The sequence below is a fragment of the Homarus americanus genome, unplaced genomic scaffold (genome assembly GCF_018991925.1).
Source record: "Homarus americanus isolate GMGI-L3 unplaced genomic scaffold, GMGI_Hamer_2.0 scaffold4060, whole genome shotgun sequence".
Classification (NCBI taxonomy): Eukaryota; Metazoa; Arthropoda; class Malacostraca; order Decapoda; family Nephropidae; genus Homarus; species Homarus americanus.
In genome coordinates, this window is record NW_024746161.1 from 6,801,998 (window position 1) to 6,828,068 (window position 26,071).

The 26,071-nt window shown below is 40.9% G+C and overlaps 1 protein-coding gene across 1 annotated transcript; it reads left to right on the forward strand.

The window, feature by feature from the left end:
- The first annotated feature begins 11,360 nt into the window (after positions 1 to 11,360).
- LOC121879091 (muscle-specific protein 20-like) lies at positions 11,361 to 15,919 on the forward strand. The gene is made up of 4 exons (XM_042385596.1): positions 11,361 to 11,408; positions 12,509 to 12,603; positions 12,812 to 12,932; positions 15,319 to 15,919. The coding sequence occupies exons 2-4, from the start codon at positions 12,524 to 12,526 to the stop codon at positions 15,508 to 15,510; spliced, it is 393 nt and encodes a 130-aa protein (XP_042241530.1). The 5' UTR covers positions 11,361 to 11,408; positions 12,509 to 12,523; the 3' UTR covers positions 15,511 to 15,919.
- The last annotated feature ends 10,152 nt before the right edge of the window (positions 15,920 to 26,071 follow it).

Sequence of the window (26,071 nt, forward strand, 5' to 3'; positions counted from 1 at the left end):
GCCGTTTAAGAGGTTGAGTTGGAGTGGATGGGTGGGTGGGGTGGGAGGGGGCGGTGAGTGCCACAGTGCCACGCCCGTCATCACACGTGCCACGGTCTCTACCCACCATCACCTCCACCACTACCACCACCTCCACCACTAACACCGCCTCCACCACTACCACCACCTCCACCACTAACACCACCTCCATCACCGCCACCACCCCCATCACTACCACCAATTTCACCATCACCACCACCACCCCCATCACTACCACCAATTTCACCATCACCAACCACCAACATTGCCTCCATCACCACCACCATCACTATATCCACCATGACCACCACCAACATTGCCTCCATCACCACCACCATCACCACCACCATCACTATATCCACCATCACCACCACCAACATTGCCTCCATCACCACCAACATCACCACCACCATCTATATCCACCATCACCACCAACATTGTCTCCACCACACACACACACACACACACACACACACAGTATGTTCACTTAACCATGCTGGCTCTCAAGTTTTAATCTTTTATCACTACTTTGTAAGTGCTAGAAATAATAATCTGGAGAAGACAGTCAAACACTTGAGTCATCCACCCACTCCCTTCCACCTCTCTCCCCCCAACACTTGTACCAGATTATTATTTCCAACGTAAATAAAAATAGACATCTTCAGCTCATTTATCAAGTCGTCTCTTTTGTAACCTTTTTTTTTTTTTGTTCTTCAGTGATAGTAAGTCATCATTCAACATATTGCTCAGTGGCGGAGGTTTTTTAATGGTTCTGGCACGGCGGCACACCTCAACGACACTGCCTCTACATCCTCATCCTCATTTGTATCTTACCTCCCTCTTTTCTCTCACCCTCCCCCCTTCCTTCCTCCCTTCCTTACTCCCTCCTTTATCAAGCCTTTTTCCCCAACGGCTTCCCTGAGGTACACCAACACCACCACACTACCACAAACATCTTGGTGTCCTGTGCGGTGGTTTATGATCACAGTGTATCAACAGTTTGTACCATCTACCCTCAGTGGAGACACAACAACCTGCTGCCCTCCGCTGTCACCTCCTTTCACTCCGTCGCCAACTTGGAGGTGACCTTGCACTGGGATTTCCCGAGAACTTCACACACACACACACACACACACACACACATACATCTGTTGGAAACTCACAGGTTAATTTCCTTGTCGAAAATTGTTTGACTGATTTAAGACATAATTGAACTACAGCGTATCCCAATTTTTGGATCAATCTGACGTTAAATGTGTGATTTTTCTACCACGTAAACATTTAGCCGATCGCTGTTGTGGGGGGGCTAAGATGGCCCTTAAATGGTCGTTCTGTTGAATAGGAATTAAAATATAGATCGCTGAGGTTCGATTAAAAAAGATTTGGCATTTGCGTGTTCTGAAGTGTTCGTTTTAGAAGCAGGTAATTCGATAATCCTAAATTGAGTGATTTGTTCGTGTGTTGTTTTATGTCGTCAGGACGTAGTAGTGACAAGAGACAGTCGTGCTCTCATAAGATGGCCGACGTAACCTTCCCACAATGTTTTGACTTAGTATTATATCTCCTTCCTGTTGCGTTTAGAATGGTGTTTGTCAGTGCTCTCTCTCTCTCTCTCTCTCTCTCTCTCTCTCTCTCTCTCTCTCTCTCTCTCTCTCTCTCTCAAATAACGTACCCTAAGTCACCTCCATGCCATCATACCACTTGTACAACCAACCACAGCTGTACATTCACCTCACCACACCTGGGTGACGTGAGAGATACACCTGTGCCAGACACACACACACACACACACAGACAACAATCTAAACTTACATTACACAACAGTATTTGCTCTTCCGAATCATAGGTGCACACACACACACACACACACACACACACACACACACACACCAACGTCTGTATGAGTGTTTGTAGCTCATAATTAAAAACAAATTAACTACCACATTATGTTTGGTTATTTATATCTAATATTTACTGGTAATTACAAGGAGTCCCCGTAAAGTAAGGGCAGTGTGGATACAGTACACTGAATGCTAAGCCTCAGTATGCCTGGCACAACACTTTACCTCCTTCACTTCCCCAGCTGCAAGGTTAAGCACTCATTCACAGCTGACTGGGGGATTTAGGATCGAACCAATGAACCTTAAGGCAGAAGGCAAGTCACTGTATCCACTCAGCTAACGCCCTTTGACAACTTACTGTGTGCAATGATTTTCTTGGCCTATTATTATTATTATTATTATTATTATTATTATTATTATTATTATTATTATTTTTATTATTATTATTATTATTATTATTATTATTATTATTATTATTATTATTATTATTATTATTATTATTATTATTATTATTATTATTATTATTATTATTATTATTATTATTATTATTATTATTATGGTCACCCCTACATTCCTCTTAAGGTCACCATACTAGAAGGGGTGTCAGCGGAAAGTACTACTGATCTAGCCTGATAAAGATATATAGAACCTCAGCTATAGATGGACAGTACTTGGTCACAGCTTATTTCCATCCTCAAGTTGATTTAATAGTTATTTGTCATTGTTTCATTTCTATATTTTCTAGAGCCTCATACAGTTAAATAATTAGTATAGATATTTCAGTTATATTCTCTCTATATCTCCAGCAAGATTTAATTTAGTTATTAGCTGTTATAGAGCTTTCGTAGTCGTTGGTCTGGGTTTTTTTCGTAGGCTTTAGTTTTGTAGAGTTCAATATTTTCATTTTGTTCTCTGTTCTATCACTGTTTGATTCATTAATTTATTGTATATGATTTTGTTTGATAGCTTTTGTTTATAGTCTATTTGTTTAATATTTATTCCTGTAGTTTTTATATATTGTTTGTAGCCTTTTGTTTCTGTAGTTATTTGTTTGAGACTATTACATAAAACAATGAGTATCAAGAATCACCCTATGGAACGCCGATATCTAATGCTGAAACCTTGATCTGTCCATAACGACCTACAGTAACTGAGCATCTGGGTGCGTCAAGACTGTTTTTGTGAGACTCTTGTATTGTTCGTGTTCAAATCCCGTAATAAATAATGACATGCAAGATTATTTGGGTTAATTTCATACATTGTTTTCTCAAGGACCATTAAATACTTGGATTGGTACTTGTATGTGTATTTGTACCATTCCACCTTTCCCACCACACCTCTCCTTCGCCTCTTCCTTACCTCTCCCACATTTCACCAACACCTCTCCCATGCTTCTTCCACACTTCTCCCACACCTTTCTCACGCCTTTCCCACACCCTGGTAACAAATCCTACTGCTGTAAGATTTAAGTTACACGGTCGATTTTGTATCTTTCTTGACTGCTGTAATATATGGAATGCATTTGGTTTTATTTATATATTTAAAACTATATACATTATCTTTCCCTCTTATTCGTTAAACACAGTCTTGGTGACGCACTTACAGGCTTCATTAATAAGCCTATAAATCTGGAGTGATGAAGGCAGCGTTGTCGCAAAATAGTGTCGCAAGAATACCATCCACTGCCAAATACAGCCCAGAGCCCCTCAGAGACTGTACACCCACACACCTCAGTAGGCACAACTATGAGTGGCTAAATGAGTGTTCGTGAATCTAGGACGAGGAGAAGTCCCCCAACAGAGTTCTCTCTGTGCACTCTTTTGACTTACAATGCAACAGCCCACACGAACGTCTACAAATGTTGGTGGCTGCTGACAGGACAGATGGCGCAGCGAGATACCGTGTGACAAGCAATGAACTATCCTTGCATCAGGAATAATTAGCAGAGGCGGATCCCGTTGTGTTAAATATGACATCTGCTGTTAATGTTTATAAAATTTCCCGATACTAGAGGGATGGGAACGCTGTAGTAAACATTAATATGAACGGCTACAAATGAAGATGACGTAAGGAGGGGGCGGAGCTCCTGTAGCAATATAACTTATGGATATTTACAAATACACATGACGTCAGAGGGGCGGAGCTTACATAAGAAGTCTCACCTGTGAACGGCTACAAATATTCGTGAGGGGGTGGAGCTTGGCGCCAAATCATTGTAAACAAACACCTCGCGTGTTAATGGCCTTTGTGTTTGCTGTTAAATCACAGATGAGTTTACCGACTGAGTAGCTTATGGAAGCGAGGGCTTTAATGGCCACTCTGTATATTGAAAAAACAGTGATAGATCTATAACATGCAGCTGAGACATTTGTAAACAGATGAAGACGACCAACCTTTCAAAAATATACCAGCCTCCAAATCCACCCTCATTAGTTTTGGCGAAATTAGCTTTATTTGTGAGTCTGTCGAGAGTCTCTTCTGAAGTGTGGGCCGTCCCAACATTTTCACCTGTTTCTTGTTTACCTCCTCGTGTGATGGTGTCCGAGGGAATAAACGTAATAATAATAATAATAATGTTAGCGCGTGTGAGGAGGAAAGCACGTTGATCACCCTTGATTAGTCTCACCTGCTGCCCTGTCTCCCTAATAGTTTGTTTATCTTCGACATTAAATTTTCCTTAACTTAACAACTATTTAACGGATGCTATTTTCTCTTATTAAAAGGATGAAAATCTAGTTAGTAATTAATTTTGTATGATTAGTAAATAAACATAAGTACTACAGTTTACAGAAGGGGAATGAGTAGCAAAAAGAGAGAAAGAGGAAAGTCGTTAAGAGATACTGCAATAAGTATAGGTGATTGATGGGGAGGGGGGAATAGGGGAAGGGGAGGAAGGGGTAGGAGAGGTAAAGGGGAGTGAAGGGGGAGAGAGGAGGGCGGATTGTGGGGAGAGGGAGGTAGAAGCCACTGAGCTACTGATAAAAAAAAATCTATTACTAACACACCTCGAGATTACTTTATCTGCCCAGGTGATGTAATGATGTATTGTGAGTCATGCTTTATTGGTTCTCACCTGTACTGCCCGCCACTATCACCATCACTACTATCATTACCACCACCAGTACCACCACTACTACTACTCCCACCACCATCACTACCACCACCACTACCACCACCACTACTACCACTACCACCACTACCACCACTACCATCACCACCATCACTACCACCACCATCACTAATAACGTCACCTTTCCGGTTAATTGATAGCTACAGCATCAACCTAATTTATATATGAAACTTAGTCAATCAAGATGTTATTTTCATGTCTGAGGGTCGGAGACTACAGCCCTCCACCCTAAATATTTTAAAACTGTTCCTATCAAACATTTCCAGATTCTATATCAGTCTTGGGAACTTTGTATAGAAAAATAAAGTATCGTTTCAAAATCTATACTTACCTTGATATTTGAGTTAGTTTATTTGAGTATAATTAAGATTAGATATATTTTAATTATTTTATTTAGATGTATTTAGATATATATGGAGTTATATACTGTATATAGAGTTTGTTTATGTTAATTTGTGTATTATTGTACTTATGGTAATGTAAACACTTTAGTACAGCCTAATGTTACTTCTACTTAAGGTCTTTTTTTTGTAATCATTATGAGTCGTTACTGTGTGTGTGTGTGTGTGTGTGTGTGTGTGTGTGTGTGTGTGTGTGTGTGTGTGTGTGTGTGTGTGTGTCGGTGTATCAGTGAATCATTAATGACTCTCTCGCTCACCTATTACCAGGTACAGTATATATATAGTATCCTGCCCTTACTCGCTCACTCACTCACTCACTCACTCACTCACTCATATGATATTTTAGCGAATACAGAGATTAATATAAAGAAAGAACCTCTATACGTGAAGTTATCTTTGATGACTTACACAATACAGGCGTACGTATAATAACATATAAGATAACACTACTTTCAATTCTGCACAAAGTTAAAACAAAAATCATGGCAAACATAACATAACATAACATAACCAAACTCAACCTAACCTAACCTAACCTAACCTAATCTAACCTAACCTAACCTAACCTAACCTAACCAGGCTAGGTTGCAAGCTTCGAGTGAACAGATCGATGAAATAGTACGAGTGGTATTTGCGTCAAGAACATCAATGATAGCTGTTATTTTGAAGAAAATTTAGCTGGAAAAGCAAAGGATTCTGCGTCTGTAGTGGGAAATAAAACTAACAGTAGATTTTACGTGAACATAACTTTGTGAGATCTTAATATGAAGTAAAAATTATCAGAAATTTGTATTATTCGCTTTTGTGGAAATGAGTTAATACGTCGAAAGGAACGTGTAAAAAAATATTCACCTTTACGTGTTTCTAGAGGGAAATTCTGTCATTTTTTATATATCACTAATGCATTACGGCCCAGCTTAGGGAAGGGGGCGCCTGTTGATAGGCAAGACCTTGACTCAAAGTTAGTTTACCTGTGCAATAAACCACTGTGATTGATCCTGACAGGTCAACTTCCGTGTTTATATCAGGTGAGAGGCGAGGCAGAGGGTGTGATAAATGGTAAGTGTGGGATACGGGGAAGCGGGTATACAATCATCACGACCCATAACTATTCAATAACAACTCTAAGAAAGAAAGAAAGAAAGAAAGAAAGAAAGAAAGAAAGACAGAAAGAAAGAAGAGAGAGAGAGAGTGAATGAAGAGTGATATATTTATCGAAGACTACTCACGATCTCCAGTCTTAAGACACTCATGAGGAAAAGTATCAGTATAAAATCTGTGGTGCAGTGGTGTTGGGTGTTCCTTCACTCCGGGTTTGAATATGAAGCCAAACACGACACAGGTGATATCTGAAGAAAAAATTAAATATTTACACAGAAACATCTGATGAGCGAGTAGGTACACACCAGCTGATGAAATATACACAAGCACAAGTGTCACTCGAGCCAAATAAACCCACCTCCCGTCTCTATATCATCCCACTCAAACCCACTCACTTCATGATTCATTTTCACCTCCCACACACCCCTCTCTCTTCTGAAGTCCACCACTCCATGTATCATTCCATTCTTCTTGAGCCTCTCCACTACATGTCCAGATCTATTACACTAAGCTCTGACGGATCTCAATTCCTTTAACCTCCATCAATATTCCTCTCTGTTAAACCTCACATGTTACCTATCTCATGTTTGCTCCACCTCCCTACCCAACCACCTCAACACCTTCCCTACCCCCTATCAAGTGACCCTCTCTGCCTGTATACCACCTGACAACACCCCCCCTCCCTCCCTCCTCTCCCCGCTAACACCCCTTCAACACTCTCATACACAACTCGATACACCTCCACGCCACTACAACCACACGTCAGCACCACCATACAATCCTCTACATCCTTTATATACCACACCAAGACGTCTCAACACCACAACTCGGAACCCTCCTATCAAACGACCCACCCACAACTCCAATGGATGTAAGAGAAACTAATTTTAATTTTAATTTTTACTGGACTCACTTTATATATCTTGTTTTTATATCTTTGAATATATTTATAACTAAGACTTAAATTCCATGTGGTAAACTCTCTTCTGTCTTAGATGTCATATAAATGTTCTTAATCCAAACATGTACTTGATATTACTGCTATGCTTCTGACAGATCTAGAATATATATATTTCTTGTACCAGCGTTACACAGAGAGATTAAATCTATAATCATCATCTTTGAAGAGAATAATTTGCCACATCAAGTTGTATATATGTAAAATGTAAACACTCATTGTGATATAATCTAACTAAAGGTAATACACACACACACACACACACACACACACACACACACACACACACACACACACCTGCCACACACCTGCTACACCTATATGTCAGTCTGGGATTATATCATCTGACACCGGGTAGAGATAAACTTCGAGATAAAGAAAATGCCTCCCAGAACACTTCTCCTCACCCACAAGTTACAAGCTGGTTGATGCTTCCCGCGGCGTCTGAGGTGTGTGTGTAATAATAATAATAATAATAATAATAATAATAATTAACGGCTTATTGAAAAAAATTCTGCAGCCCGAAGGCTGAAAATATACATTGGACATAAATGACTTATTACATACATTGGTGGTTTAACAAAAGCCTTCATTAGAGAAAGGTAAAGAAACATACAGTGAACATACAGATTAATGTAGGATTGTACGTGTTGAACAGCAAACACGTAGTGTAGTAACTCCCTCCCAGATGGTGTTAGGAGGGACCTCACGTGATGTAGTGGTTCCCTCAGATGGTGTTATGAGGGACCTGACGTGGTGTAGTAAGTCCCTCGCAGATGTTGTTATGAGGGACCACGTGGTATAGTAATTCCCTCACAGATGGTGTTATGGGGGACCTCACGTGATGTAATTACCTCACAGATGGTGTTATGAGGGTCCTCACGTGGTGTAGTAATTCCCTCACAGATGGCGTTATTAGGGACCTGACGTGGTGTGGTAATTCCCTCACAGATGGTGTTATGAGGGACCTGACGTGGTGTAGTAATTCCCTCACAGATGGTGTTATGAGGGGGCCTTACGTGGTGTAGTAATTCCTTCACAGATGGTGTTATGAGGGTCCTCACGTGGTGTAGTAATTCCCTCACAGATGGTGTGATGAGGGACTTGACGTGGTGTAGTAATTCCCTCACATATGGTGTTATGAGGGACATGTGGTGTAGTAATTCCCTCACAGATGGTGTTATATGAGTGAGGTTTGGTCCCAGGCCTTCCTATCGTAGACGGATTAACACATCGCTGGTTATCACGGGCCGTTATCACTGGGTACCTGGGACCTCACTGTGTGAAGGTTAACTTGGGTACGACTGTTACTGTTGAGTTGTTCTCACTGACTTAAGTACTGTTCACCACTGTTCACCTCTGTTTAACACTGGTTCCATTCCTTTCCTAAATGAAATTGTAACTTCTGGCGAGAACTTGTTGATATTCCGGTGGGGAGGAGGGTTCAGGGAAGGGGTTGGTATGGGCCAACTTAACAGTTGACCTGGCTGCTCCGAGAGGAGCGCCAGGTACGTCTTGACCCTTCGGTGGTCAGGATGTGTGTGTGTGTGTGTGTGTGTGTGTGTGTGTGTGTGTGTGTGTGTGTGTGTGTGTGTGTGTGTGTGTGTGTATGTGTAGTGTAGATGAGGAGGGGTACAGGTTGTGACCAATGTGAAATGTGAAACAGGATTACTATTCTTCTTCTTCTTCTTCTTCTTCTTCTTCTTCTTCTTCTTCTTCTTCTTCTTCTTCTTCCTCCCCGTCTCCTTATGTAAAACCTGTCACTTGGTTATAAACACACAACACCTGTATATTGTTTGTCTTCCGCCTGCCAGCCCTCCCCACCTCCCCTCCTACCTCTCTCTCTCTCTCTCGTTAGACTGACTTTATTCATTTTCTAGACTGACTCTTTTAAAACAACAGTGAGAGAGAGAGAGAGAGAGAGAGAGAGAGAGAGAAGCTGATGATGAAATATTACAACAGGTGAGACAGCATCATCACCTGTTACTTCCGCGTCCTCACCTGGCGGAGAGGCGGAAGTTTTGACAACACACACACACACACACACACAAAGATCATAAATAAACTTCCTTACATACAAACAAACACATATCAGCCCCTCACCTGTCGACTATCTCACCTCCCCTCTCACTTTTTTGTGTGTGTGGGGGGAGGAGGGGGAGGTGAGGAGGGGAGAGGAAGATAATCTATTTCTCTTTCTTCATTCTCTGGCACAAGATTATTCTCTCTCTCTATCTCTCTCTCTCTATCTCTCTCTCTCTCTCTCTCTCTCTCTCTCTCTCTCTCTCGGTCTCCAGGAAACTATAAGTAGCCTGTTATTTCGAGCGGTTGTTTGGGGGGTTAAAAGTAAATGGCTCTAATTTTTAATTAAGACGATTAAGTAAATTGTAAACGCGGTAATACAAGCACAATTTACCTGGTCCATCAGCTGATTACCTTCACTACCACTTGAAACACCTGACTCAAGTAGGAGGAGGAGTTGGAGGCTCGTGTGTAAGTGTCTGTCTGGTGTGTGTGTGTGTGTGTGTGTGTGTGTGTGTGTGTGTGAGTGAGATTTATGAAATATTTGGTTGGGGAAAATTAATGAGAAGTTTTGTTTTGTTTATATTTTCATTCCTTCTTTTCGTTTTTTCTTATGTCCAGCTGTTTCTTCTTCTTCTTCTTCTTCTTCTTCTTCTTCTTCTTCTTCTTCTTTCTCTGGTTTCCCGCCAAAAAAAAAAAAGTTTCCCGCCAAAAAATTCCTGCCCCTTGATACTTCCATCTAAAAAAAAAAAAAACATATAATTTTATGAATCTATTTGACACCTAAATTTTACCCTTGGCACTAAAAGTCATAGCCAGCCACTTAGTAAACACATCAACACCTAAGACTCGCGCCGCTCTGCCCCACCTGTTGAAGGGAGGGAGGAAGGAGGTGGTATAAACTGAGCTGTGATGTCATCTCCTTCACGCTATTTACGTACGAATTTATTAACGTGGCATTAAGAATCTTCAAACTTATTTATATAATGAGTCTTAGATCGCAGTAAAACCTTGAAAATTTAATTAATAAGTGACAAATTGTGATTAAGCGAGGTGTGTTGATACCTGTTAACTGTAAATAAACAGTGACGCACAGAAACAGGTGGAGCCAATTGAATAAAATTTGAATATCTAAGGAGTGTTTTCTCTACCTAAATAACTGGTCAGACTCGAAAAATCATCACCATTTAAACGCTCAAGACGACACCGAAAAAAAAACTCTTCACGGATTCAGTTTTACATATCTGATTCCTTTACTAACTATTCATGCGAGAAACATAAATAAAACAAAGTAGTAATAGATCTTTATCAACAGCAAAACTTTTCCAATTGTTATTTTCACTAGATGTTTTTGAATTCAGTGAAGATTGGAAAAAATATATTTATAGATGATATTATTCAGTTCAATTCTCCCGTCACTTCGACAAGTACAAATGGCGTCATTCGGCCAAGAGCAAAAGAGTACTACATCGAGAAAAAAAAAAATACCTGTTCACTGGCTGGATGATTTATAAAAAGATGTGTTTTAAAATGTTTTTTTCTTTTCAGTTTCACACGATTATATCTTTTTAATACCTTTAGAAATATTCCCCCTCACCCCTCCTTCCCAATTACCAACATTTAACTTGGAGGTATCTTACCCAGTTAAACCAAGAACGACCTAACCCTAACCTAACCTAACCTTTTATTTTCCCTAGACAGTATTTTCCCTCATGGTAGGGTGTCTAATCTTCCGAATGACTAAGTCTCCTTATATGTGTTTTACGTCTACTACTAAACAATGGCATCAAAGTGACCCTGTGTCGTTGTGTGTTGCCAGATGATGGGGAAACAGGAGCCAAGAACAGGGGAGAAGAAGCCATTGGTGGATTTTTCACCGTGCTGGGGAACCTGTACCTAACGCGCTGAGTTGGTGACATTCACCACGAGACGGAACGGTTGGTGACTCTCTCTCTCTCTCTCTCTCTCTCTCTCTCTCTCCCTCTCTCTCTCTCTCTCTCTCTCTCTCTCTCTCTCTCTCTCTCTCTCCTCTCTCTCTCTCTCTCTCTCCCCTCTCACTCTCCTCTCTCTCTCTCTCTCTCTCTCTCTCTCTCTCTGTGTTTAATATATCGTGTTAATGTTGCTTTTTAATTCAGTTGAGTAGAGGGATTTTTATATTATTATTGTGTGTGTGTGTGTGTGTGTGTGTGTGTGTGTGTGTGTGTGTGTGTGTGTGTGTGTGTGTGTAATAATAATAATAATAATTAACGGTTTTTATTGAAAAAGTTCACTGCAGCCCGAAGGCTGAAAATATACATTGGATATAAATGACTTCCTTTCGCTTACATTGGTGGTTTAACAAAAAGCCTTCATTAGAGAAAATTCAAGGAACATACAGTGAACATACAGGTGTGTAAGTTGTTACGTGTTGAACAACAAACACATGATGTAATACTCCCTCAGATGGTGTTATGAGGGACCTGACGTGGTGTAGTGATTCCCTCACAGATGGTGTTATGCGGGGCCTCACGTCGTGTAGTAATTCCCTCACAGATGGTGTTATGGGGGACCTCACGTGGTGTAATTACCTCACAGATGGTGTTATGAGGGTCCTCACGTGGTGTAGTAATTCCCTCACAGATGGTGTTATGAGGGACCTGACGTGGTGTAGTAATTCCCTCACAGATGGTGTTATGAGGGACATGTGGTGTAGTAATTCCCTCACTGATGGTGTTATATGAGTGAGGTTTGGTCCCAGGCCTTCCTATCGTAGACGGATTAACACATCCCTGGTTATCACGGGCCGTTATCACTGGGTACCTGGGACCTCACTGTGTACGACTGTTACTGTTGAATTGTTCTCACTGACTTAAGCGTGTGTGTGTGTGTGTGTGTGTGTGTGTGTGTGTAAGGGTATTTTCTTTAACTGTTCTTCCTTCACTATTCTTTGTCTATCTTCGTGTCTGTCTGTCTATCATCTGTCTAAATCCCTGTCTGTCTGTCTGTGTTACCTCTCGTCTCCCACACCCTCACCTGTCTCCTCTTCCTCCCTATACAGGTGTTGTGTCGACTGATGAACAAACTCTCACCTGGTGCCATCCCGAAGATCCACAGTTCTGGGATCCAGTTCAAGATGATGGAGAACATTAAGAAGTAAGTTCATTTGTTCTTCTAGAGTGCCAGGTTCAAGTGCCAGTCCACCTACCCTCCCCTCCTTCCCCCTCCCTCCCTCAAGTATCAAGTCCAAGTACCACGTTACCTACCCCCCACCCCCTCCCAAGTCTCAGGTTTAAGTACCACGTAAGTTAATTCATCTATCTTATCCTCGTGTTTAATGGAATATCGTTTGGTTCTTCTTCAGCTTCTCAGATTCGATGAGGAAATATGGCGTAAGTATCCAGGACCTGTTCCAGACTGCCGACCTGTTTGAGAAAAAAGATCTGGCCACCGTCTGCACATCTCTCTTCTCCCTCGGCCGTGCGGTACGTCACATCCCTCCCCCAGGCCAATGACACATCCATTGCTTCTGTTTTCACTTACTTTAGTTCTGTTGTTATCACATCCGTTAATGCTGTTATTACCACCACTTTAACCATTAATACTATATCACCAATACCAACCACCATTACCAACCATCATTACCAACCACCATTACCAACCACCATTACCAACCACCATTACCAACCACCATTACCAACCACCATCCAACCACCAACTACCTACCATCAGCAATCCTACCACCCACTACCATCACTTACCACCCAATACCATCAGTCTCTACCACCACCATCACCACCTCAATTATTATTATTAAACTCTTTTAAAGGTTAAATTAAGTCATCCTCTCTCCAAGTCACTATTGAATGGAAAGATTATATCATTGTTAGGCATCTTTCCTATACCTTAAGTCCCGTATATTTCTTTTTTTCCCCTTTCCCACCTCTTTCTCTTCGTTTCCTCTCTTTCTCTCTCTCTTTCTCTCTCTCTCTCTCTCCCCCTTTTTACGTCCTTTTCTCTGCCCTTGTAAATCCCAGCTCAGGTGACCAGTCATAAGCCATGTGGTGTTGCTGCCTGTGGAACTATTTGCACCTGGGCGTATGGGTGCCCGGGAGAGAGTGAGTGAGAAAGGAAGAAAGAGGAAAGGATAGACGTAGGGAAAGAGAGAAAGCAAGAGGTAAAGAAAGAGAGAAAAAGCGAAATAGGCAGACAGAGAAAGAAAGATAGATAGATAGGCAGAGAGACGGAGAAAGAGGGAGAGAGGTGAAGAATGAAAACCAAAATAAATAGTATAAGTAGAGAGAGAGAGAAAGCGAGATAGATAGGCAGAGAGAGAGGGAGGGAGAGAAGAGAAGGAGAAGGACACGATCTGAGTCCATTGGTAAGGGGTCATCAGCTGAGACCTCTATTTACTGTGCACTTAAGAATTTGCTAATGTTCTCTCTCTCTCTCTCTCTCTCTCTCTCTCTCTCTCTCTCTCTCCTGCCTGTAATAATACTAGTCGAAAACATTCATATTCATTATCCATCAACGCCTCACTGAGCTCCATGCAGGTTTAACGTGTTGTTGTGTTCCTAAACTCAACTCGAAGGCTCAGAATTCCTCCCTTCTCATACATAGTCTTTATAAAACTAACAAATATCATCCCCTAACTGTTTTCTCTTCGTTATTATTTATTTTTAATGTTATTTTCAATTTATTTCTTTATTTTAAATTGTCAGGTAGATTTTGGCAAGATAATTGATGATTTTTTTCTCGAAAGATTATGTAAAATGTAGTAATTTCAATATGGCATGGCTGCATATATATACTAATGACATAATGTTTGTCTCTTGAGGGGATGTGTAATGTAAAGTGTCTATGTACAGTATGCATATGTATAGCTATATAGAAAGAGGTTATAGAGCCAGTTATTTATAAATGTATATACTGTAGTTCACTTAGTCTCTACGTGCACAGACTGTATCTTATATAATTTATATATATATATATTTTAGGATAACTTTATCACTGTATATCATCCCCCTGTCTGGACATATTAAAATAACTTTTATATTTATGTTTTGAAATAATTCTTATATATTAAATATCATCTTTATCAACAAACTTTTACTTCTCATCCTATCTGGTTCTTTTTTTATTTTGTTTTCCTCTTCCATCTTTATTACACTCGGCTATTCCCTGTGTACACTTTTATTCAGACTATATATATGTTTTCTCTTTCGTGACCTCAGTGCTTGTCTCACCCTCCTCACACACACACACACACACCTCCCTTCCCACTCACTCTCTCCTATTCCTTTTCCTCCCACCCCCTCCCATTCTTTTATCACCCTGTATATACGTACGTTTTCTCTATCCTTCCCTTCTCCTAGTATTATTCTTCTCTTGTGTATTTACATATTTCTCTTCGGTTCTCCATTCCCTACTTTTATGTTTTTTTCTTTTGTTTATTTGTTTATCTTTTTCTCGTGTTCTTTATCCCTCCTCCCCCCCCTCCTTCCCTCCTATGTTCACACTCTTCTATTTCTTTCTCTCTTATTGCTTTATCTACTACCTCCATCTCCCCCCACACACACTTTTTGTCCTATCTTCCTCTTCTCCTTTTGCTTCCCCTTCTCCCCTTGTCCCTCCATCCCTCTCATTCTTCTTATTCTTCACTGTATCTCCTCTTCCTTCTTACCCTTCTCCTTCTTCTCGTCCTCTCTGTATCCTCTTCCGTTCTTCTCATTCTTTTCCCCTTCCCTCCCACTGTATACTCTTCTTTCTTTCTTTCTCAATCGTGTTTCCCTCCCTCCCATCTCCTCCTTCCTTCCTTCCTTCCTTCCTTCCTCTATCTCGTCCCTTGATAGTGTTGGTGTGCCCTTACAGACGTACCTTCACCCTGAGTGGCCCGGTCCCTGGCTGGGTCCACGCCCCGCCGAAGAACACAAGCGGGAGTTCACTGAAGAGCAGCTGGCCGCCTCTAAGACAGTGATCGGACTACAGGCGGGCTCCAACAAGGGCGCCACAGCCTCAGGCCAGAACGTGGGGGCCCAGCGTAGGGTCATCATCGGCAAGTAGACCGACTCCTGCACAAGACTCCACGCCCGCGACACCCTTCTGTTTTTTGTTTTTCAGTGTTGACATAAAACAGCTGATCATCGATATTTGGATTTTAATATAATCTTTATTTCTCTTAGCTGCAGTTCATCACTATATTTCTAGCTCAACATTCTGTATTTTATTATTTTTTAACAGGCACCTCATACAACTATCACCTGTAGAGTGTTATTTCAAAACTTCTGCCAAGGACATGTCATTTAGTCATAGTTATTGTACGACCTGTTTACTTTATTGTCAAATGAAGTAAAATCGCAAGTGGAATTATGTGTTAAAAACAGACGGGTGTCGGGTCTACATGTCAACAGTGTGGAGTTGATTAGTTGGTAACACTGGCAAGGGTGACGTCATCAATAAACTCCAACCTCGACTTTATTTGTTTATCAACGAACCTAAAACTTTATCTGAAAATACCTTTGAGTATAAATTGAATCATTAGCTAAAATTCATTATTGAATATTACTTATAGCTAACAAAATAAGACTTTTATTGTATTGATAAAATCTAACTTCATTAAACCAACATCCCAACAAAAACAGAACAAGAAATCCCCAAAATTATAAACATTTATAAAAGTAAAATCAATAAAAAATAATAATCTATATACAGTATATAATTTCTCCATGTTAGGGGTTAAGAGCCTATTAGGACCCACCAAAACACGACAGGTTAAACCTTAAGGCCACTGAAAAATTTAGTGTATGTGACTTAGAGATACACAGCATCAGCCATAACTTATGTAACATATGTTCATTCAATAAATTTATCAAAGGTGTCATACATTTTTCTCCTTATCTGCCCCGTTGACGGTAAATTACCACCGAGAGGATCTCTATATTATCAGCAAATGAATCAAAATATACTTGTTGTAATTCTTGCTATGGAAATATTACATAGAAATATACAGATTAGGAAGATAAACATTTCTGTATTGACGTAAGAAAAACATTTTAAAAAAGAATGTTTAGTGATTAATGAGATATTTAGTGTGTGTACAAGATGATGAGAACTGGAAATAGATAGATAGATAGATAGATAGATAGATAGATAGATAGATTATATGTCTATAGTTAACTGGAACTGACTGTTTTAACTTGTAATAACCGTTAATGGAACTGACTGTTGTGACGAGATCAGCCCTCAAGGACGACAATCCAACCAGACTAGACTCATTTCCACCCTTAGGTGTCTTGTGCCGGCTAACAGTTACTAACAACGTCAACCAGTAGTTCACAAAGAATCCGCACGAAGTTAACCTCTGACCCAAACTCTGTCGTTCTCAAAGTGCTCATCCAGTCGCTTGCTTCAGCTCGGTACAAGGCAGGTAAGTGGTCATTGGGGGTCACGTTATTCTTGTCAATTTAATTTATATTTTTATGTTTTCAATCAGTTAATTTTTGGGTGTTGGGATTTATTTTTTTTTTTTTAATTTCGGTTTGTTCGTTTGTGATGGAAGTGGTGTTTGTTTGTGGTGGATGTCTTTGTTTGTGGTGGATGTCTTTGTTTGTGGTGAATGTTGTTTGTTTGTGGTGGATGTAGTGTAGTGGGTCTTATACGATTTTGTAATGAATGAGTTTCTTTGTGGTTCCTAAAGACTATTGATGAATGTAATTGGTTTGTGGTGATGATGATGATGATGATGATGATGATGATGATGATGATGATGATGTCGTTTACAGTTGGTGTTTGTTTGTTTGTTTGAGTGGACTTGGTTAGTAGTAAACTGAATTTCTTTATGACGATTTTTTTTTTGTAACCTGATGGATACAAATCGATCATTAAAACCAAAACACAAACATAGAAAAAAAAATCAAACAAACACAAGCAATAAAACCTCCTCCTCTCAGACACACACACACACACACACAGACACGACAAACAGACAAACAGACAAACAGAAAATTGAAAATGGTAAACTGGGTGTGTAAATGCTAATGCGTGACCTGAAAGTAATTAAAGTTAGCGAGGAGTAACTTCCTTCATTATTAAAAGTTCCTCTTCACACTGACTCACCACCCGCATTTTTTGGGGCGCCACACGCTCCAGAGACTGCCACCCGGAGGAGGAGGAGGAGGAGGAGGGGGGGAAGGAGACTGCAGAAGGAAGATGAGAAGTGGGAGGGGGAACTGCAGAAGAAAATGGAGGAGAGGGACTGCAGGAGGAAAAGTAAGAGGGAGAACTGTAGTAGGGGAAGAAGGAGGAGGGGGTACTGCAGCAGGAAAAGAGGGACAATGAGGGAAAATGACACGGAGGATGAGTGAGTACTGCTGTAGGAGGAGAAAGAGGTGAAGCAGGTTCTCTTGTATAGGAGGAGGATTGGACCACAGGATTAGGATGAAGGTACTAGTGCAGAAGGAGCAGAAGGGGAGTACTGCATCTCTCTTAAATACTACTCTCTCTCTCTCTCTCTCTCTCACTCCATTTCTCCAGGTGTCTCCATTATCTCTCTCTGTTTATGCATGTTTCTCTCTCAGATTTCTCTCTCTATCTCTCACATACACACAATTTGTTTTTCTCTGACTTAGAAGCAACTCCATCCAGCTCTCAGAGACACAGGGAAGTTCCTCATTTTAATGTGGCCAATGTAATATCGGAAAGTCATTGGGAGGGGACCCGCTATGGATTTTCCATATAGTGGTCGCCAAGTTGGCAAGGGAGGTTCCCACCCCCACCCACCCTCACCCCCTACCTGCCCCCCACCCCCAACCCACCCCTCACTCCCCACCCTCCTATTTGTCCCGCCGCTGCCGATACCTGCCCTCTCTACCTGGTTCATTGCCTGCTACCGCCTCTCTCTCTCTCTCTCTCTCTCTCTCTCTCTCTTCCTTGATTGTCTCCTTATGTTTGTCTCTTTTATTATTCTCTCTCTTATTTCAGTCGTATATAAAAAAATAGACTATGATACGAAAATTCTTACAGACGAACACACACACACACACACACACACACACACACTACAAAGGTACAATACACAACAGACAGAGACCACCCCCCCTGCGTTATAGTGGTCATCAGCGATAAGTGGACGCGAGACAATGAAAGACAGGAAGGCATGAGTCATTTTGGTATCACTGTGTCCTGCCACCATCACTGTCTGGCTGATAGCAGTGACACACACACACACACACACACACACGGGGGTGGGGGACATGCTATCATTATGTAATTATTACTGTCTGTTTCCCGTTTTGTAGTGCTTGAATGATGTGTTTTTTTGGGTGTGTGTGTGTGTGTGTGTGTGTGTGTGTGTGTGTGTTTGTGTGTGTATGTGTTTGTGTGTTTGTGTGTGTTCAGTATATATCTACCCCATCTGGTTGTATTGTGTTTGTTTGTTTGTTCATCGTAAACACATTTCACCTGAAGATTAGACACCCCAGTTTATTTCACTCGATAATTACAGTATATAACACCTGAGGCTACCTGGTGGTTAGATTTAGGTTAGGTTTAGGTTAGGTTTAGGTTAGGTTAGGTTAGGTTCAGTGATGTTTGTACCTAATTGTAATTTATGATTTGCTGTTGATGATATTATTATTATTATTATTATTATTTAATGTCATATTGTCTTCGTTTTAACTCTACACCACCACACTTGTCAACATATTATCACCACCACTATCACGAACAACCATTCCATACTATCAACACCACCACTATCACCTACCACCATCACCATCACCTATCACCTATCACTACACCTGTCACTGACCCCCTTCACCCTCTCCTCCCCCCATTCCCCTCTCCTTCCCTCCCCACAATTTGTCATTCGTGTATTGATTAAGAATTTTACCTGAATTTCTTCGTACACCTGAATAATTCCTCTCTCTCTCTCTCTCTCTCTCTCTCTCTCTCTCTCTCTTCTTCTTCTTCTCACCATTATCATCAGTTTTTTTATCAATATACATCCTTATCTTGTCTCCTATTCCTCTCCCTCCCCGAGAAAGAGAGAGACAGACAGACAAAGAGACAGACACAGACAAAGAAGCAGTCAGAGAAAGACATAGAAAGACAGAACAAAGATACACACACACACACACACACACATACATACACACACACACACACACACACACACACACACACACACACACGCGGAAGAAACGACTGTTAGAGCGACAATCAGTACTTAGCGGCCTAACACACCCAGCCCGCAGTACACTCGCCACCACCAACACTGGATGAGAAGCCAAGAAACACTACACCAGGACTCCCTACTCCACCCAGGTAAGGAACTATTAATTCCTAACTACATCATATGAGGAACAAGAACACCCTGTGTGAGCTGGAGGACCTACCTGGAGTGAGGTAGCGGCTTAGCAGTCAGGTACAACGGCCATCAAGACAGTGGGGAGGACTTTGTTGGCGCCGACACCAGGTCACAAGAACGTCTACAGACCAGCTGCTACAGTACCATATCTTAAGTTAATCTATATGTTGACTCTATGTTTCTTATGTTTTTGTATTGAAAGCTTTTGTCAATCAAGTGACCCACTCCCCGATTTCACCATATGTAACTTGTCATCTCTGTTCATTGTATATTTTCAGCCTTCGGACTGCCATGTTTTCTTAATAAACCGTTAATTATTATTATTATTATTATTATTATTATTATTATTTATAGACAAAAACACAGACAGACAGACAGAAGTAAAGAGAGAGTTTAAGGTAAAGCGTCAGGTAGAGTGAATGAAACACACCATCATTATCATCCACACACCTGCTAGTCGTCGGCCTCTTGACTGATAGTAGTAGTACCTTTATATGAACTATCACTTGAATCTAAAATCATTACGGTAAACCACTGAAGAACTGTGGAATAAGATCAATTTTATTTTATCTATTTATTTATTTATAATTAGAATAAACTATTAGTCTATTTTAACCTTGTTTGTTCATTTGTTTTATCCACCTAGTCACTTTATACTTGTCGGGAGGTCGGTTAGTTCTCCGTTACGCGCTATTGCCCAAGGTATACTGAACACGTAAGGGGTCATGAATGTTATACTGGTATTTGAGAACCAATGTTGGGATTGTACAATCATTATCGCTATTATTATTTTTGTTGTTGTTATTACAGTAGACTATCTTCCACCGTACTGATTGTCATTTGTTAATTTATAAAGTAGTATTATATTTCTCCCGAGTTATTGTTGTTGGTGGATTAGTTTAATTACTAAATTACACGCTTATAGACCTTCGTTTGTTGAAGAGCTGTATCAACGTTCTTTAATTCTTTTCCACTATTTGTTTTTTTTATCTTTATTCCTCTCTTCCTGAATCATCACTTCGTATGCCTCTCTCTTTCTCGGTCAATAATTCCTTTTCGTTATGTCGCCCTGTTTACACCAAGACTGAGGACAGTATAAACATCTCCCCAAGACGGTTATATAAGAATATTCACGTTAAGAGTGATATTAAACTATGACTGATACTTTCTCGCTAACATAACACTACAGGAATATAATTTGTGTTTGTGTGGTGAATAGATTTACATGTAAGGCAGTATGAGTTTGCAAAGTGTGTGTGTGTATACGTACATGTGTGTTTGATATGCATGATTGTGTATGTGTGTTTATACTTCCATGAGTGAGAGTAATGTGTGCGTGAGTATGTTTATATCCTGTAAGTATATGAAGTATGCTGAGTATGCTGTGCTTGAGTGGTGTTACACTGTTATTGTTAGGAACTGTATTTGTCAATTTTTTATCTCAATATTCTTCTTTTAAATGAATCGCTACATTAAATCCCAAACGATCATATTTATTTCAGCTCAGAAGTTTTCATCAAAACAAAGAATTGCAATAAATTTCAGGAACTTCACAGAGTTTATGATAAATATGAAGGCTTGAATCCCCTCCCCTTAGAGACAGGGTGGTGAGGCCGGTGTAGACGCGACCTAATCAGTTTCCCCGAGACGCCTGGGTATCCAACCCTCTAGTATAGGATTAGCTTGTTGTTGAATGCACGTATTGATTCTTCAAGGTCCTTTTCCCTCCTCTGCGACGTCTTTCACGGGATTAGCCAGTGTGCCTCAAGTTCTCTCTCTCAATTAGACATATTTGATTTAATATTAGTCGGATCTTTCTCGCTGGACGGTACAGAGGCTCAATCCACCCACCCGGGAACGAGTCCGCCATCGACCTTATGCTACGAGGCGCAGAAGACCGAGTTTAGCCTTCGTCAGAGAGATCTTGGTTTAGGATCCTAGTGCTGGTGAAGGTGCGACGCGTCTTAAATGTTATCGCTGTGGGAATTAAAACCTCGGTCTCCTAAGCAATGGTGGGATTGGTGTCCCCGGGGGCGCGTGGCTCCTGCTGCTGCTACGGGTTTAGCGACCCAGATCCCCCTCCTCCTCCTCCCCACATATGCACCTCCAAATTTTATGTCCCATCTCTCAGCAGCGTCGGCGAGTGTTGGGGAGAAGAGGAAGAGGAGGGGAGGGAAGAGAGAGGAGATGGGGGAAATGAGGAGTAAGGAAGAGGAAGAGGGAGGAAATGAGGAGTTTACAGAGGTGTTCAGGAGGTAATCGTTGAGAGGTGAGGAGGAGGAGGAGGAGTGGATGGAAGGAAGGGAATGTTATCGGATGTAAAACCAGAAGGAGGAGAAGAAGGTACTGAAGAAAAAGAGAGGTGATAGGAGAGTGAAGAGGGAGGAGGAGGAGGAGGAGGTTTGCCTTGATAGGGAGGAAGAGAGACATTGATGGGGAGGGAGTAGAGAGGGAGAGAGGAGTAAGGGAGTAGAGGGAGGGAGTGGAAGATGTAATGTAGTGTGGCGGCGATGAAGGGGAAGGAAGGGGAAAAAAGTTGAAGGGGACGAATGTTTACTGGGGAAGGGGAAGCTCGGGGAGATGGAGGGAGCGTTGAGATGAGAGGATGGGACGTTGACAGAGGGGGATTCAGCGTTGAGAGAGAGGATGGAGCATTGAGATGAAAGAAGGGAGCGTTGATGAAGAGGAGTGGGCGTTGAATTGGGAGAACAGTTGAGAGAATCGAGGGATCTGACGGTGACAGGAGAAGATGAGAGGGCAGGAGAGAGCGTTGGATGCTTGGAGAGGGCAATGTCTCTCATGGAGGGGTATACAGGATGCAGAAGCAGGTGGGTGTAAATGGACAGGTAAGTGCAAAGATATTTGGGTGTTCACAGGTGTACTAGCTAGGAAGTACAGATGTAGTGTACAGGTGAATAAACTTATATAGACAGAGAGGCAGGCAGGTGTGTGTGTGTGTGTGTGTGTGTGTGTGTGTGTGTGTGTGTGTGTGTGTGTGTGTGTGTGTGTGTGTGTGTGTGTGTGTGTGTGTGTGTGTGTGTGTGTGTGTGTGTGTGTGTGTGTGTGTGTGTGTGTGTGTGTGTGTGTGTGTGTGTGTGTGTGTGTGTGTGTGTGTGTGTGTGTGTGTGTGTGTGTGTGTCAGAACCCACAAGGAATATCAGAAGTAAGTGATATCAAAGAGGTCATTTTTGCTTCTCCTTCTATTTTAACAAAGAAAAATATGACAGTTCTATAGTACAACATATTCCTGCGTCCCAGTAAGACTTGGCTGTACTGTTTCGTTGTAACTGGTGATGAAAAATGTATTTAGGACGTATCTCTTAGTACACAAAGATAATCAATGAAGATTTTGTATTACCTAAAACTTACACTATGACGAATAAGCGTTTAATATAACATTTAGATATATACAAATTATAATATATATGTAATTAAGTACAGGTGTGGTGCGGGTGCGGTACAGGTGCAGTTTTAGAACCTACAGGTGTGGTGCAGTGGCGTTGCGGTTGTGGTTATAACCTTGCTAGTGTGAATCCATGCCGTGGAACTTTGCAGGAACTCTGGTGAGTGTGTTACCTTGCTGTCAACGTCCACTGGGGGGGGGGTGTACAGTTAGGTGACCTAGGTGTATTAAGGTATGTTTCTGACACTGGTTTAGGTGAGGTGGATATAGGTGAGTGTAGTAAATTTAATGGTGTATGAAAACCTGAACTTAGTATTAGAAACATCTGGCAAAGCTGCGTGTGTGTGTGTGTGTGTGTGTGTGTGTCAGTCAAAAGTAAACAAAGCGTCACTCTCAACATTCACTTACCTCCTCCAATATTCCCGCGAAAATTTTAGACAATAGCATTTACATCTTTATAAAATATTTGTGACTAGTAATAGGAAGAAAAAAATATGTGATTAAACTTCAAGTATAGATGACCAGAGCTTTAAGTGTTACGAGGGTTGTTGTTGAAAGGCATTCGCAAGATGGTGGTAGCTAGATGGTGGTCGCTAGATGGTGGTTCCTAGATGGTGGTTGCTAGATGGTGGTAGCTAGATGGTGGTTGCTAGATGGTGGTTGCTAGATGGTGGTAGCTAGGTGATAGTTGCTAGATGGTGGTAGCTAGATAGTGGTTGCTAGATGATGGTAGCTAGGTGATAGTTGCTAGATGGTGGTAGCTAGATAGTGGTTGCTAGATGGTGGTTGCTAGATGGTGGTCGCTAGAATGTGTTGCTTTCATTATAAAAGTTGCCCAATAAATTTATCAGGTGGCGGGACACACACACACACACACACACACACACACACACACACACGCGCTACACTACCTAACCAAACAACATAATCCAACCTTACTCATACCAGCGGGGTGTGTTGACGTCATGGGGTGTGTTGACACCATGAGGTGTGTTGACGTCACGAGGTGTGCTCACGTCAAAGGGTGTGTTGACGTCATGGAGTGTGTTGACGCCACACTCTTGTCTCGTGTGCCAAGCTCTCCTCTGAAAGTGACTTACTATATACACAACACTGGAGGCAACACAACAGCAATAACTCAGCTTAAACCTTATATAAACATGAAGAGTATGGATATACATTGTACCTAGAGAGTGCAGATATATATAAATGATTCATATTAATAATGCAGGTATATATAAACATGTATAGATGTACAAACACTGTACATAGGCAGTGCACGTATACATATTTTCATATTGTCAATAAAACATGACAATTACTCGTAGATAGAGAGATAGACAGATTGTTTATTGACCACAGCAAAACAATTCAATACATTACTCCAGAACTCCAGTACATATAATTATCATAAACCTATAACAATTACAATATTATACCAATTACGAAAGGGAAATCTTATCGTTAGAAACACCCAATCATAGTTGAGATATTAATTATTGTATTATTTCACAGATATACACAATAATTATAACAGATCCATAAGAACCTCGGTCAAGACAAACTTTTAAAAGAGAGTTTTAGTCACCAGAGAAGAATTTTGAGTTGGGATAGACTAAAAGACTAAGGTATAAGGGAGAGGAAACATGAATTACATAAACAAAGATAAAATAATAAAAGGTAAGGTAAGGCGAAGAAGAAGAAGGGAGAGAAAGACAGAGAGTAGGACACCAGGTAAATGATGTGAATGGAATAACATTATCTGAGTGATGTAATGCGAGGGACGGATGGAGGGAAGATCTGTAGTAGGATTTACTATAAGTGACGACCTGAGAGTTGACGTAGAGCGCGACTATTGGTTGATGATGTGAGAATTACTGTGATGTCCCGAGGTCGTCAGCTGCTGCCACCTAGTGTACAGCTAAAGGTTTATGGAATAGTACAAGTATTTTTTTTTTTTAATATACTACAAGTTATAATTGTTAACAAGTAAGATGTAAGATGTCTTGAGAAAATATTATTGTATGTTGTTTCCTTATCTAATTTTTGTTTATCTTTTTCATATATATGTGTGTGTGTGTGTGGGTGGGTTGGTGTGTGTGTGTGTGTGTGTGTGTGTGGGTGGGTGTGTGTGTGTGTGTGTGTGTGGGTGTGTGTGTGTGTGTGTATGTGTGTGTGTGTGTGTGTGTGTGTGTGTGTGTGTGTGTGTGTGTGTGTGTGTGTGTGTGTGTGTGTGTGTGTGTGTGTGTGTGTGTGTGTGTGTGGGTGGGTTGGTGTCCGTTGCTCTTTAGTCATTCTTGGTTCAAAATATCTCCCTTCTTTCATGACTGTGTTCCTCGAGATTATTGTCTTAGGGTCATTAAATGTGATAAATATATACTCTTCTCTGTATACATATACATAACTGTCACTAGCATACTCCTTCAGTTCTCCCGTGGATTAAGAAGTTTACTCCGTGTTTATTATAATAAGTGTCAAGAGATTATTTGTCTTCTTGTCACAACTTTACTCGTGTTAACACCTGATATTTTTCATGTTGGTATTTTACATTTGCATCTGTCAGTCTCCGTGTTTATTGTTTAGTGGTATTCTTTTTAGTTGTTTGATTTATCTCGTGTTTTTTATATGTTAACTCTCACTTCATGTAGGTAGACAGAGTTCGGTCAACTCGGTGACACGCGGGCAACATGTTGTTACCCAACTGATGAAGAAGTTTGCGGTCGTACTGTAGAGGATGATGATGATGTTTATTCAGTAAAATTATCATACATGTTTATAATTCGATAATCATGTTCATAAACAATGTAGGAGACAACCCGAGGAGACTTCCCACACGCTGAGTAACAACATGACGC